Genomic DNA, 15,808 nt, shown 5'->3' on the forward strand with positions numbered 1-15,808 from the left:
GAGAAAACCAGCAACAAGTCTCCCAGGGGGCATTTTGAGTTATTTACAGATTCTGAAAGTGTAGTTTCTAAGCTTTGAGACAAGTCAAGTGAACTTTATTGTCAATGCTGCTATATGTACAGGACATCAACAGGCTGGCACTTGATGATCATAAACTCCATGAGGGGTGAACAGTGTCTACAAATCACCACAGCATCTTGACATCATGCATCCCTGATATAAACACAGACCCCACCACCACGGGTCTTACCTCCTTCAATGAGGACTCTGTCTGCTCGGTAGCATGTTAGCCGGTCCAGCTGGATGGTGGAATCCCATATGCTTTTATTGAGCCATGTTTCTGTGAAAACAGCAACTTCTCCCGGTCTGCTGGGTCGATCTCAGAAGGTGTATATAGTCCAGTTTGTTGTCCAAGGAGCGTACATTGGCGAGTACGATAGATGGTATAGCTGGCTTGTGTGGATTCGCCGCTAGCCTGGCCTGGATACCCCTGCGCTTTCCCCACTTCCACCTCCTCTCACACTGCCTGCAGCACTTCCTCTGCGGGGGGTCAGTGTCGAAATGGCCCTGGAGCAGGCCAAGGTTGAGTAACTCCTTAGTGTGTGCCAGGTTTAATTTGCAGATTGCTGTGTTGCCGATGTCAAAAAGAGTTCCATGGCTGTAAGTGCACATTGGGACAAACAAGTGCGGTGAAAACATAAAATCACTTGAACACACCAATGAAGACAAACAGAGAGGAGCTGCTGTGTCCACACGCGCCGCCATCACTATTACTACTCTTCGTCGTATTCTTCCTTGTCTTCATATTTAGCTAAGGTCAACTGTACATTAGGGATGTTTTCCAGTGCAATGCAGTCGCTCTCGTCGATTTCTTCAGTTTCATCTTCTAGTTTGGGTTCAGAATCAGAAGTGAGATCTGCGTCAGCATAACCAGAAGCTGCATAAGTAGCCAAGTGGTTCCCTTTTAAGGTGCAGCTGATTGGCCGAAGAAAGAACAGAAGCACGTGAATAGCCAAAGAAAGAATTAGTATGCTAATTTACTGTTGAATCGTCACATCCCCAACTAGGATCGAGAATTTCCTTTAAAACAACCCAAATTCAAATACAAAGTTTATGGTTTTAAGGCCCCCGATACTGTGATTTGAAACATGGAGTGGCTTCTCCATGATTTCAACTTGCATATTCTACAAAAAAAAGGACTCACTAATCACTAATCACTAATTTTCCAAAAAAATACATTTTTCTTTGTTTACACAACTTGCGCCGGGCCAACTTGTTGCTGGTTTTCTCGTGGTGGGTCACAAATCGCTAAATATTTTAACTGTATAGTTCTTTTAGGTTCTTTAAAGGTTTATCAGGTTCAAAACATCTTTGATGAGTTTCTGAAGCTCCCAGAGGTTGCTGACGTGTTCCACGTGTTTTTGACAGTCCTGATGGATTTCTGAGGGTTACTGTGGAACCCGCAAGACTCCTGAAACATCTTTGTGATTTACTCTGGTGTCCATATTGGACTGTTCTCTGGCTGTTCTGTGCTGGTGACCTCCATGACTGGACTATCTTCCTCACATACCTCTTGAACGTCTAAAGACATTTACCTGTATCATAAATCCTTCATCTGTACCTTTAAACAATGTATATCATAAACCATTTGAATTTGTCATGCAAAGACAAACCACAGTAGTGACAATGGACAGCCGAGGGGTGACGGAGGCGGTTCATGCTGTAGACTTGTGAAAACCTGCAAGGTTTCTGATGTTTCAGGTCACTGGAGGAGTCGTGTTGCACCTAAATGAATATCTGCACTGAGTTTGAAATCTAGCTAGTTTTGCTCATAGGATGATCCTGAGTTTGGTGTTGAAGCCATTGAAGGTCTTTGCTGCTGAGACCACAAACTCTTTAAAAGAGACTCTGAACCGGAGCTGCTCGGCAGCAGTTATACGATGTGTTTGTTTGTGTGTGAGTGTGTGTGAGCGCATATGTAACCTCAAAGAACACTGTCATGATTTGTGATATGATTGGTTGTTTGGCAACAGCAGCGAATTGCAAAATGGATGCCTATTGGATGATGTCAACACAAGAGTTGTTGTGTATTATCTGACATCAGGATGCAGTGTGTTTCCTTCAAATATTAAAGTACAGAGAGTGATGTGTTGTTTTCCTCTTCACTGTGTATAAATCTCTGCTCTGATTGGTCCACAGAAACAGTTTCAGTCAGTTTCAGTCTGATTGGTTTAAGTCCTACAGAAACAACAACAAACACCCTGCTGATGGTTTGTCTCTATCTTGGACTCTTTGTAAGACCAGCAGTGACCTAAACATGTCAAGTTTGTCCCAACGGTGGAACGAGTTCAGAGGTTTTCAAGCTGTCAAAAAGTCCAACAGGTCGTCTGTGCAAACAGGTTATGACTGCTATTTGCATTCAGTGTTAGGCGGCGACCTCTAATGGCCGTTTTAACTGTGACAGTGGGGTGGCTGGACTGTCACCCAGGACGCTGACGTTCATGTCTGCAGTGAAAACCAAAGTCAGCGAGATTTATTTGAACTAACAGAGTCACTCATCAGTTTCCATCGTTAGCAGTGAAAAGTATTTCCTCCAATATGACAGACAAACACACAGTGTGAGCAAACAAACCTCAGTCATTTGTTTATTGTTATTTGTTGATTTATTGTTTCAAACATCCTAAAAGTTTTTTTTTAACATATTTTACAAAAGTGCAACCTGCCCCTTTAAATGTTAAAGCTCTGCAGTGTGATGCTCAACAAACACAACAGAAATACATGAAACACAAAGTGATTCTGAGGGGAAGTCAAAGAGTTTGTTGGATCAATGCAGAAATCTGATTCAGTTCATTTTGGATTAGCTGCAGGTGCGGTGTTTGGGTTTCTCCATGGCAACAGCAGCTGAGCATTATGGGTACTTTAGTGTATAAATTTGTGCCCATTCGTGTCACACTGAACCTCCGACACACTGTGCTTCAGTAAGAAAATGTCGGCTGAGGTAAGTTTACCTTCCAGCAGAGCTGATCTCTGAGGAACTACGAGTCACTGCAGACTCGCTCTCTGCTCTGATGACAGCTCCAGTTATTTCACAGCTAAACATTAACAATAAGCCTGATCATTATTATCATTATGAGACAAACACTGTGGACAGTATGTACAGTGAGCAGGCTCATAAACATCCACAACAGAGTTCATAGAAAGAATTAAAAAGTAACTTACAGGATACAAATAGTCCAACAGGACGAGAGAGAAAAAGGCAAACAGGGTTTCATCTGATCTGGTTCAGGGTTCAGGGTTCAGGGTTTGTTGTAGCCAAAGATCCCCACAGGAAAGTGTTTGACGTGAGTCGGCCACTGAGCAGCCAGCTGAAAGAACTTCACATCGTTCCACTCAAAGCCGTCTATAGAGACTGAGACACACAGGAGATACTGATCACTGATCAATCACTGATCAGTCACTGATCAACTGCTGAGTGTCAGTTAGTATGTGGACTGACACTAAAGCTCATGTTTGATGCTGTTTAGAAACAGAAAAAACACTAAGTGTGTTCAGGTGACAGGAAGTCTCTGTAATGTCCCCATAAGTCATGTATACACGGCTGTGTGCGTGCATGCGTGTGTGTGTGTGTGACCAAGTATTTATTATGTCGTGGGGACAAAAATCTGTTTACACAGTCACATTGTGGGGACTGCCTTATGGGGACAAAATGCAGGTCCCCTTAATGTAAATCATTATTTTCTAGGGTGAAGACTGAGGATAGGGTTACGGGTTAGGTTAGGTAAGGTTAGATTAGGTTTAGGGTTAGGAATAGGCAAATAGTGGTTATGGTTACGGTTAGGGTAAGGCTCCATGTGTCCCCACAAGTGATAAAAACACGTCTGTGTATGTGTTTGTGTGTGTGTGTGTGTGTGTGTGTGTGTGTGTGTGTGTGTGTGTGTGTGTGTCTACCTCTCAGTGTGTGTTGGTGTTTGGAGGTACAGATCAGTCTGCTGATTCCTTCAATCAGCTGACTCCTTGACTCCGCCTCCTTCTCCTTCATCTTCTTACTGAGGAACATGACTGACAGACACACACCACCATCATCATTGTCATCATCATCACGATCACCCTCATCATCATCATCACCTTCATCACCACCATCGCCCCTCCTCTTCCTCACCTTTCTTGTTCTTCTCTTTGGTCACCACGGTCATGCTCATCAGTTCTCCTCCACTGATCCTCGACACCTGCAGACTGCGAAAGTTGCTCTTCAGAGTGTTCTTCATCCCCACCTCCTTCCTCCGCTCTCCTCCTCCTCCTCCTCCGCCTCCTCCTCCCTGACTGCTCCAGTAATCCACCTGTAGACCCATCACCTCCCCTGGACAGCTGGACAGAGAGGATGAGAAACAGGAGGATACAAGGGACAGAGGTCAAGTTTCTTAGCAGAAAGTCACAAGTCGTCTTGTCGTTAACAGGAGGTACCTGGCGGAGGGGGAGGGAGGAGGTGTGGAGGTGATGCTGATTGGTGCTCCTGACTGGGAGGGAGGAGATCCCAGTATGATGTCATCAGAGTCAACTGTGGACAGAGAAGCAGGTGTGACGAAACCCTGGATGAACGTGATGAATGAAGAGAACCAATGACTGAGGGCACAGTGAGGTGGAGGGGAGGAGCTGGGGGCAGGTGAGCACGTGGCAGGTGAGTCTGGCCTACCTGAGGTGGACAGGAAGTTCTGCTCCACGATGCCGACCTTCACCAGCTGAAACAGAGACACAACTCAGCTCAGCTCAGAAAGGATGCTGTGCTGCTGTTCCTCAGCGTGTCCACGGGACACGGGACGACTTCCTGCCGTCCCACCGAGATAAAATCTAGATTCTTTCATAACTTGTTACTTATTGCTGTATTTCACCGTGAACGATGATAACAGGAGGCATCTTAACACAACCAACATGAGGCGGAGCATTGTCACAGTTGTAGTAAAAGTAGTTTTCCAGAAGTAACTGCAGTAATAGTATCAGCTGACAATACTTCTTACCCCGATAAAAGGAACAAACTTCTGACAGGAGTCATCGTCGGGGCTGCAGAAAAAGACCAGAGTTCATTTTCACTCAGTGTGCAGAAAAAAGGCATTAAGTGGTTACAACTGAACAAATGACTGCAGGGTCGCCTGAGTATCTGATCACTGGTTGAGTCAAGTCAGCTTCATTTCCACAACCCAAAGTCACAGATTCAGCTCAAGGGTTTTACAGGGTGAAGAGAACAGAACAGACTCTGTGGCCTGAGGTCCGCTCACACCAGCATTTAAGACAGAGTTCATGGTGAAATGAGTTCATCCAGTTTCATGGATGCTCTTATAAACTCTCCACTACAGAGACCTGGTTTACACACCGTTAGACAGGAGGACATCACACTCTGAAGACTTGCTGTCCAATTAGCGACAGATCTAGCAAACATGCTAAATGACACTTAGCAAGCATTTAGCAAACTTGTTAGCTCGGAGAGCTGCTTTTCCTCTTCACTACCTCTAAACTGAATGAAATATTGAACAGTCCAGTAAAGAGAAAATACAGAGAGATATGGTGACTGACTAGAGCTAGCATGTTCCTAGCTGGCTAGCATATTAGCAGGTAGCTTGACAGCTGCACCAACTGGTTCTGGAGGTAATGCCTACGTCACCAAGACTCTAGAACAAAATATTTGTAGATGGCACACTGGTGAATTCCAGCACTTCCTGGTGTGACTGGACCTTTAGACCTTTGATGGTGAGTGCAGTGTTTTCATCAGTGCTTGTTGTGCTACATTAGCATGTGCATAAAGACACATAAAAATAATGCATATGTGTATGATGAAGTACAGTCCTGGTGTCTTGGAGGCAATGCAATCTGCACTGAACCAGACTTCTAAATGTCCCTTCAGACACATGCGGGACCACAGAGACACTAGAGACAGGAAGTCATTCACACAGGTTAGAAGTCCCAGTAGCACCAGAACCAGACCCACATGTTGGTTAGAGAAACCTTCAGTGCAGAATCAGGTCAGAATCAGGTTCCTAGTTTCAGACAAACAGCAGGCAGGACAAGAAGAGGGGCAGGGCATGCAGGACAAAGGACAAAGGTCAATGGTTAAGGGAAGGGAGGGCAGCAGAGAGGTGGGAGGTACCTGAAGTACAAATCAACTACACACTGTACTGTGTGTGCGTGTGCAGTCACTGTCACACTTTGCTAACTTTACTTCCTCTATTCCTTGTTCCTGTCTTTGCTCTGCCTTCAGCGTTGCTGCTCTGTGATGCTGACTGAGTGGATGTGTTGATGTGATGTGGGATGACGTGGGTGGGCTGGCAGCCATGTTGGCTGGTGTGGAGCCTTTAGTGACTCTGCTCAGGAAGTCAGGAGCTGTTTGTCTACAGCTACAAAGACAAAGTGCTTAAAGAGACGTGATCCAACACGACACAGCGGCAGACACACAACGCTCACTCTGTAGATTGAGTGTTAATAAAAGTTCATCAGGGTGAAGGCTGAAGGTCAAATGCTGACTGTGGCAGTTCAGACAAATACCTCTTGTGTTTGCAGGTGAGCATGGCCTCTGAGATGGGACACAGGTGAGAAACAGCAGCTCCGCTCAGATACTGAGACACTCGACCTGCGACGCCAACCGGGTCTGTGAACAGAGAGAGACAGAGCACACCTTTAGAGAAGAGAGCGCCCATTATGATGACATGAAATAATTACATTAGCCTCTTTGGAGAAAGAACTTCATAACAAACTTTTCAAGATGAAGGTGGAGAGTTACAAATACATTAAAGAGTTTTCACTGCTGACGCTCATCATGTCCTGAGAGTCAATTAGACTGAAGGCGTCTCACCTTTTTAAATAAAAAGACCAACAGGAGCAACTACAGTGAGGAAGTCCACTGCTCCCATTTCTATTTATCAAATGTAAAAAATCAATAAAATGAGACTGAATTCTGAATCAAACTGTGAGATTCTTTGTTTCCCACCGCCTGAAAGTGACATAAAGCGTCACATAAACCCATGAGGTCCATCCTCTGGTGACCATGAGTGTCCACACTGAACCTCAGGGAAGTCTCGTGCAGTGTTGGCGTCATGAGAGAAAAGCTCATTCGGGTACGTTTGATTAACTGTCCTTTCGGTGTTGAGACACGTCATGAGGACAGACTCATTAGTTTCATGGACTGAAATGCTGGGGAGGATCTGGACCTGATGGAGACACCAAAGGTCAGGGGTCAGTTTCTCTCCGTCAGAGAGAGTGAAGGTACCGAGAGGTGGAGGCTCCAGGCGTCCGAACAGCTCCCTCCAGCTGGCGTCCATGAACAGGTTGTTGAATTTGCTGTCCAGGGCAGCCAGGAACTTGGCCAGCGGGTGGGGCCCTGGTGAGGTGATAAACACATGGATCATGGTGGGAGGGTTCATGGCAGGATGGTTTATATGTCAGGAGATAATGAGTCCATGCATACCAACAGGGAGGATGAGGAAGCGGACGTAGTTCAGCCAATCAGGCGTCTTGCTGGCCAACTGCTCTACAAAGCAGCAGAGGATGGTGCTGAGGTAGCTCTGATCTCCACCCACTGCCACCTTCACAGTGGGCGGGGTCTGGGAGTTACAGTTACAGCTAGAAAACACATTCAGGTCACACGTCAAACATTTTCTTAAACTCTGACGTGAACTGATGAGCTTATAACTGCTGCTACAGGCTGCAGGTGTTCATCATACTGATGAGTCAAAGTATTGATCAGATGATTCTTACAATCTCTGGATCCGGCTGATGATGGCACTGAAGGCGGCCTGAACATCAGCTGTTGAGACGGTGCAGACGATTGGCTGATCGAAGAGGAGCTCTGACAGATACTGAAGACAAAGAAATGTCTTCCTGTCATCAGAGATTAACATGAGCCATATTTCTTCAATAACTGCTGAAAGTAACAGGCCTTTATTTGAAGCAGGCTTGTAGCAGAGGCAGGTCTTTATTTCTAAGTCCCTCTGTCTGATAATCGATCATGTTTTTGTATGAAGCCTGTGCAGTGTAGCAGTGTAGCATCTGCTCCTGTTGCCTGTTGAAGTTACTGTGTTACATACAATTCCTGTATCGTGTCAGAGGACAGAGAGTCTTCATTTCCAGCAGGCTTTTATTGTGAAACATTTATGTTGTGGAAGTCACTGACTGGTTCCAAAAGGCACTTGAAATGTAGCTGCTGCCATCTTGTGGTCTTTATACTATACTGCAAAATACAGTTTGACTGAGACATTAATACACACAAAGTTCAGGTGAGTAATCCAGAACAAGGTGTTGAAAAAAGCATCATTATATTGTTGAATCTGTTGAATTTAAATGTATTTGTTTTATGATCAGCTGTTCATACGAGACCCAGTTTCTACTATGCTCATTGTCTTTCCTCTTGAATGCATTTAATAATAAAACTTGACACCTGATCAACAGGCTGTAGGACATGTGTCCTTGTCTCATTAATAGTGGATTGTCCTCATGAAAAAAAACTGTCAGCAAAATAAAATCAAAATTGTAAAGAAAGAGAAAGGAGGAGCAGAAAGAGGAGAGACAGACAGAGAGACAGACAGATGGACAGACCTGTCCCTGCCAGTCTGCGGTGTTGATCAGGATGATGGAATCAGGGATCAGATCATCAGAGAACAGGATGTGGTTCAGCTGATCCAGGACTGACTTCCTGGCAACCTAAAAACAGACATCAGCAGAGACGATGGATGACTGTCCTCTGTCTGTCCTCACAGTCATTACTGATTGCAGCCTGTCTTTCAAACACCAAAGACTGAGGTCTGTCTCCACGACAACATGGCCCTCCAATACAAAAACTGTTTGTCTAAAAACATCCTCACAAAGACGCTACTGGACAAAAGGTCCAACTGACCAAGCATTGTCCACACAGTGTTTCTGTGTGTTACAGTGATAATAAGAAGTCTGTGTTCATGTGACGCTGCTGAGGTCAAAGGTCAAAGGTCAAAGGGAGAAGCTGCAGGTCTGTCTGTCTGTTTGTCTGTCTGTCTGACCTGTGGAGGAGGGATCCTGTAGTCAGACGACGTCTCACTGTCAACGCTGCTGGTTCTGTCTGTCCCTCTAGAGTTCTGTCTGTCCTTCATAGAGATGCTCCAAGGATGGCGAGACAGCTGACTTCCTGTCTTACTGCAGAGAGAGCAGACAGACAGCTGACTTCATGCTGTCGTTACTCTGAGATCATCAATGAAAAGACTTCAGATCTGAAGCTTGTTAATACTGAGACGAAGATTCTGTACTTTAGAGTGTGCGTATGAGTGTGTGTGTGTGTACCTTGGTGACATGTGTGTTTGGGACTCCGTTTTACTCAGTTTGGCAGCTGGACCTGTATCTGTTCCCATGGCAACGTCATCCTCAAATTCCTGTGGAGAGAAGAGGAATAATTTGAGTGTGTGTGTGTGTGTGTGTGTGTGTGTGTGTGTGTGTGTGTGTGTGTGTGTGGGTCTCTGGTCCAGACTCACTCCGGGGCCGCTCACCTCCCCTCTGGACTCCTCTGGGAGTTGAGGTCTCTGAGCAGGAGGAGACTGCAGCTCGGCCGCCTGGAGACAACAATAGAGGACAGTTACTCAGTCTGACCTGCAGGTGGCAGCAGAGGGAAGCTGATACTGCTGCCTAAATCAAAGGGTTGAGCTTATGTACGGTGGCCTGTTTGGACGTCTCACATTCAGGTCGTCAGGGTCAGCTTAACAGAGCAAAGCTCCATTCAGACAGGTGAAGGAAGACACGGACATTCAGCAGGACAGACTCTAAAGACAAAGACTAAAGCCTCCTCAGGGGGGCGCCAGAGAGCTGAAGAGGAGGCAAAGACTCTGCCGGAGGGAGTCAAAAATCTCTGTCCTCCTCAGCGTCTGGGATTTAAAGGACAGGAGGACCAGTGAGCCCACAGAATGACAGGAAGGAACTGTCCCTGTGGTTACGAGCTTTGGACGGGACAAAACCACTGAAGACAGCAGGACATTTAAAAGTCTGGACACCTCCCCTGCACACAGAAATCCAGTCCCAACGAGGCTTTAGTGATACTTTGTCAGCCTCAGCTGTGATATGAGCTACATGCTAACATTAGCAGTGATAATAACCAGAATATGTAAATTACAGTGTGGACATGTCTTTTGTCTGTCCTCGCTGATTTGTACTCACGACTGCAGCTTGTTCTTTCTGTCGGCTCTTCTGACTGTTCAGACTCCCGATCTCAGTCTGAGAGCTCGACTGAGACACGCCCTCGAAGAAAGGCCTGTTGGACAGAGACAGCAGCACAGTCAGCAACAACGACACGTCTGCAGGGACACAGCAGACATGAAACACAGCAGCCAACATTTCTGCTGCTGACAACCTGGAACATCTTCAGAGCGCTGACATGAAGTGAGAGAGCTGGATAGCCCGTCATGGAGGACGCTAACACGTTAGCAGTGTGTCTCCGTCAGTTTTATTTGAGCCTCTCTGCTCCAGACCAGTGATGCAGCTGTCCGTCACCACATGTATGGACTTTTTCCCTGACCTCAGCAGTCCACATGTCGAAGTATCCTTGGACAAGAAACTGAACCCCAAAAGACCTGCCCTGATGCTGCGCCATCAGTGTGTGAATTCATACGTAGGTCGCTTTGGATAAAAGCGCCTGCACATGACTGACTGTTTCCATCACTGATGAACATTTTAACTTCACCAAGCTGCTGTGTGACACCGGCTGAATGCAGCGGTCCATCAGGTCTATAATGAAACACACGTGTGGACGTCAGACAGCTGAGGCGTGTCTGTTCTGACACCAGTCTGACCTGAGTTTGGGTTTGGGCGTGCTGAGGATGCTGTCATTGTCATCCAGTTCTGGGCCGCTGTCACTCGGGTTGTAAACCTCCAGACTGTCGTACAGGAGGTCCAGGTCCTCCTCGGCCTCCTGACACTGACCCACCGGATCTGAGTCCAGAACCTACAGACAGAAGCTAAGTGTCAGGTGGACGGACAGCTTCTACAACAATCAATAACGGTGATGAAGGTCAATGTGAACACTGATTATAGCACTATGAGACCTCCAGGACTTTACATTAGCTGATGGTTAGTATTATCATAATTCTTATCATTAAAGGCTTTCTTTCCCAGCAGGGGCCCAGCACGAGTCAATTGTAGCAACCATTTCATTTAAAAGTTTGAACTGATCAGGAATATCAGCAGTGTCCCTCATGTCCTCTGCTTCTGTCTCTTGCTGATCACCAAACCATCAGCCACCTTCTTCAGTTTGATCAGTTCATTCAAACACTTTCCAAACTGACCACGTGTTCTGGATCCCAGTCCCAGAAACCTCGCAGGAGACCAGTTCACCTCCACATCATCATGACCCCTCAGCTCTGTATGTCCCCACTGAACTTCCTGCACTGACTGAGTTAACTAATGACCTATCAATGGACTCGTTACTTGATTTGAGTGCCTGCGTTGACACTGTGGACCATGACATCATTACTGGTCTCAAGGCTATATATATATGTTTATATATATATACACACACACACACACACACACACACACACACACACACACACACACACACACACACACATATCTATAGTACAGTAATATAAAAATCGAGATGCTGTGTCATCATCAGGTCATCCTTACAGGTTGCAGGCAAAAGACGACACAGTGTTGAGTACAAACCTCGTCGGTGACTTTGAATCTTTTCAGAAGAGCCACAAACTTCTGTTTGAAGTTCGGTTGCTGAACGACAGAAAACAGACAAACAGACGAAAAGTGAGACACAGTCAGAAGATCTGTGGAGTTTCTCCTGATCAAACTGTGAGCGGCATAATATCCTACATGTTGCATTGTTTCTTTGACACACCACCTGAAAGCTGCTGTACGTGATGAGTGGAAAACCGTCTCATCAACATCTACAAACACATCAGTCACATGACTGATGCTCTGTGGCCGGATGTGAATCACCAACACAGTCTGACAGGTGTGTTCCTGGAAATCAGCAGCTCTGATTGGTTCAGTGTTCAGTTTGATGTGACACAGACCAGATGAAAAGAGCTAGTTTAGCCACATTAACAGAGCTCTTTGGTTTGCAGTGAAATATTTTGTGGCAGACAATCATGGTCCTCAGAGGATGAATCCTACAAACTGGATGATCCATCACTTCAGCTCAGAATATGTACATGTGTACTTTGAGATGAATACTAACATAGCATGCTAATATGTTGCTTGTATGCTAATCCAAATATTACTAGGCAAATTGTAGCATGTAAACATGCTAATATGGATATGCTAACATATCAATAAGTAAATATCAAATGCAACATTCAAATGTTATCAGGTTAACATGTGCACTTTGAGCTGAGTGGAACGTTAGCACACTAGCATGATAATCAACTATACGTAACTCAAAGTCCAGCAGAATCACATTTACCAACAATAATTTGCTTCATATCAGTTTTAAACATTAGCACATTACCAGGCTAACTGGACACAGGTGAAAATGGCGCTAATATTTCTAAAACTCTGTATGCTAACATACTGACATGCTAACTGAAGGGATTTTGGACTGATGAAAGCTGAGCCTAGCTTTTAGCTGAATGCTAATGTCAGAGCCATCATTACTGTCCACCTGTGCTGTGAGACAGGTGTGTCAGCTGAACAGGTACGCTGAACTGTTAATCACCTGAGGCGGGACTGCGTCGTCACTTCCTTCCTGTTCGGAGGAGAAGCTGTCATCATCGTCCTCCCAGTAATTCTCCATATCAGGAGAGCGATCTGTTCCACAAACACACAGAGTCTCATCAACAAACTGCATCTTCAGGACAAACTGAAACACTCATTCATTCATTCACTCATTCATTCATTCATTCATTCATTCATTCACTCATTCATTCAGTGTGCTGGTCATTTCTAACGTCTGTCTGCGTCTCTTTGAGGACATTTTGGGATGTCTGTCAGTGACATTTTGCAGCTCAGGTGCTGCTGCTGGTTGACAAACACTGGACATGCAGAGAGGACATCTCCTCCCTTCATAGGACAGCGTGCTGAAGGACAGACAGCTTGTTTCTGAAAGATGTCACTGTCAGGGAGCTTGTGTGCACTTCCGACCAATCAGGAGCCGGTATGCAATGAGCACCTGATGCTTTCAGACAGAGCAAAGGTCAGCTTCCTACCTGAGGCCTTGGTCTTGTTACCATGGTGACCACTTGTGTCCTCGTGTTCGATTGGCTGGCTGGAGAGACAATGGACGCTCAGCTCCGCCGCACGAACAGGAGCATCCTTCAGGTTGCTATGGAGACCAAGGACGTGGGCTCCGTCTGTCGGATGCTGCATCACCTGGGACAAGACACACACACACGCAGCCGCCCACACACCAACACAGAGGAGGAAATAAAGTAAAATAGTTCTTTTAAAAAACAAAATAATAAAAATAAGAAGAGTTTATACTGTTTGACTGTTGTGTGTGTGCATGTGTGTGTAGTGTGTGTGTGCATGTGCATGTGTGTGTGCCTGTGTGTTGTGTGTGTAGATTTTTTGCATTGTAATGCACATGTTGACCTGATGGTGGCAGTAGATGAAGACAGAGGCTCAGTTCAGCTCTTACAGTTCATCCTCTGGGGAACAGGAACGTCTGAACATGAATGTCTGAACATGAACGTCTGAAAGTGAGTGTCTGGACCGGTTAACGGTGCCGCGCCGCTTCCTGTCATACCTCGGCCATGTTGATGACTCCCACTGCGAGGGTCTTATAGCCCAGGATGGTTCGGTTCTTGTACCTCTTCCTCCTCTGCAGCATCACATGCAGATGGTTCACGTCTCGCTTCAGGAAGTGAGGATACTGAAAGACAGAGTCATTAACATGAGTGGAATTCATCCTCTGAGGAGCAGGAGATGATCAGCTGAACTGGAGGAAGAAGAGTCTGATGAGTTTCATTGGTTATTATGAAGGTGCGATAAGAAACAATGAAGGACCTGCAGGGAGAAGGTGAGCTCCAGCTCTGTCTCCATCAGGCCGTCTGGAGGAAGGAGGTACTCATTAGACCTTAAAATCCGCTTCGAGCCCTGAGAGACGGACGTGAAGACACAAACAATGTTCAGGACAAACCATCCAGACGGGTCATTTGTTTTGAATCGTGTCCTCTTTGTCTGACTTCTGTTAACACACTCATAGATCTGGACAACGGCTCCCATAATGCTTTGAGGGATGTGAACACGAATTATACTGTGGCCATGAACTCAGTGACTGATGTCTGTTTTATTCTAGATTCGTCTTCATCCAGTCAAAGTGTCTCATCAACTGTCCACTGAATCAGCTGTTAGCAGCATGAACACAGACAGACACAAACTGAATTCAGGTGTTCTTACCTGGATCTTCACAGCGATGACAATGGAGCTCAGCTCTCTGTCCAGCTCCTTCAAAACCATCAGCCTCTTCAGAGTCAGACTGCACAGCCTGGGGACAGAGATGGAGACAGAGACAGAGTCCTTCACCAGCATATTCACACACATTCAACTGAACCACAAACATAAATGCTGCGCAGCAAAGGTCTCGACCATCAGGACATGACAGTGAGACACACGTCAACCCTGGATCATGTTTCAGTATCTGTTCATCCAACTCTTCTGCTCCACGTCACAGCTGCAGAGCAGACGAGGCTCCATGATTGCTGCAATCACACAAAGAGCCAGATTTGAAGTCGCCATAAGTCTCTTCCATCTGCATGTCTGTCCTTGGGGGACCATTGATTGGTGATCCAGCCATGGGACTCGTCCTCTGGGGACCATGAATGTCCTCATAGATGTCATTATTTCACCGAATAACTGAAAAACTGCTGGTGGCATCACATGAAGAGTCGTTAGGATTTATCCTCTGGAGACGAAGAACATCTGGACCAGTCCGGACTGAGATCAGATTTCAGCTAAAACTCAATAAAAGGATCTGATTGGTCGCTTTGTCTTCAGTCCAGAATCCAGCAGGAGCAGGATGAAGAGTCTTAACGCCAGTGAGTCCAGCAGGAGTGGTAAGTCTGGGACTGTTGATCTGTCCCTCCTGGGATCTCATTACTGGAGGATCATGCAGGGACTCGTCCTCCTCGGCTTCCTGTCAACACCAGCTGAGAGGAGCTAATACCTGCTAACACCTGCTGCTCACCTGCCCTGTGATCCCACCTGATTTTCAGCAGCACGCAGAGAGAGAACACACCTCACTGTTCGCCTGAATGATTTAAACTGGTCTTCACTGGAACCAGTCACTCAAACTGGGATGTCATTCTGGAAACATTTCACCATTTTCTTCTTAAACTGACTTTAATATTATGACTTTTCTTCAAAACATTTTAGAAAGAGTTTCAGCATTTATTCTGAAAATCATCATTTTCAGAGGAAAACTTGCTGTGAGCTTCAGGGAAAATGAAAACATTTGATGAACGATTCATCCTCTTTTCAAATTATGTGTTTACAAGTCCTTTTTAAAGCTTAAGTCTTCAGCAGGAACCAATGAGCAGGAAGTACTGAGAGACTCGTAGCTCGTTGTGGTTTTCATGTCACTCTGGTCCAGAACAGATGTGGCCCTAAACGGATCCATGAGGAACGCCAACACACAGCTAACAGTGACGGCGTTGACATTGTGTGTGTGTGTGTGTGTGTGTGTGTGTGTGTGTGTGTGTGTGTGTGTGTGTGTCTTTGCGGTGAACACCAACAGGTTTCCTGAGTCAACACGAGCGTTTGAGAGGATTAAGTCTAATTGGTCGAGCTTGTTAACCCCACCTGGTCACACTGCTGCTGATCTGCCCGGAAACAGACAGGTGGAGAAAAGGAATCATCACCT

At 45.8% G+C, this 15,808-nt stretch overlaps 1 protein-coding gene across 3 annotated transcripts in view; it reads right to left on the reverse strand.

Annotated features, from left to right (window-relative positions):
* Window positions 1-2,645: 2,645 nt before the first annotated feature.
* Window positions 2,646-15,808, reverse strand: part of LOC139347945 (phosphofurin acidic cluster sorting protein 1) — a 15,549-nt gene continuing 2,386 nt past the window's right edge. Inside the window, exons 2-23 of one of the 3 annotated variants that reach the window (XM_070987840.1) lie at window positions 14,347-14,434; window positions 13,954-14,043; window positions 13,694-13,819; window positions 13,155-13,317; window positions 12,665-12,756; window positions 11,662-11,721; window positions 10,788-10,939; window positions 10,156-10,249; window positions 9,495-9,557; window positions 9,292-9,380; window positions 9,015-9,147; window positions 8,578-8,682; window positions 7,741-7,841; window positions 7,451-7,605; window positions 7,253-7,363; window positions 6,532-6,634; window positions 5,013-5,055; window positions 4,691-4,736; window positions 4,462-4,555; window positions 4,160-4,365; window positions 3,949-4,059; window positions 2,646-3,409 (exon numbers count right to left, since the gene is read on the reverse strand). In XM_070987840.1, coding sequence (XP_070843941.1) covers window positions 3,297-3,409; window positions 3,949-4,059; window positions 4,160-4,365; window positions 4,462-4,555; window positions 4,691-4,736; window positions 5,013-5,055; window positions 6,532-6,634; window positions 7,253-7,363; window positions 7,451-7,605; window positions 7,741-7,841; window positions 8,578-8,682; window positions 9,015-9,147; window positions 9,292-9,380; window positions 9,495-9,557; window positions 10,156-10,249; window positions 10,788-10,939; window positions 11,662-11,721; window positions 12,665-12,756; window positions 13,155-13,317; window positions 13,694-13,819; window positions 13,954-14,043; window positions 14,347-14,434 — 2,338 coding nt within the window. In that variant the 3' untranslated portion in view covers window positions 2,646-3,296. Of the gene's footprint in view, window positions 3,410-3,948; window positions 4,060-4,159; window positions 4,366-4,461; window positions 4,556-4,690; window positions 4,737-5,012; window positions 5,056-6,531; window positions 6,635-7,252; window positions 7,364-7,450; window positions 7,606-7,740; window positions 7,842-8,577; window positions 8,683-9,014; window positions 9,148-9,291; window positions 9,381-9,479; window positions 9,558-10,155; window positions 10,250-10,787; window positions 10,940-11,661; window positions 11,722-12,664; window positions 12,757-13,154; window positions 13,318-13,693; window positions 13,820-13,953; window positions 14,044-14,346; window positions 14,435-15,808 lie in introns of all 3 variants that reach the window. The other 2 variants (XM_070987829.1, XM_070987849.1) reach the window with 2 other exon arrangements.

Source organism: Chaetodon trifascialis, chromosome 2 (genome assembly GCF_039877785.1).
Source record: "Chaetodon trifascialis isolate fChaTrf1 chromosome 2, fChaTrf1.hap1, whole genome shotgun sequence".
In the NCBI taxonomy this organism is placed as follows: domain Eukaryota; kingdom Metazoa; phylum Chordata; class Actinopteri; order Chaetodontiformes; family Chaetodontidae; genus Chaetodon; species Chaetodon trifascialis.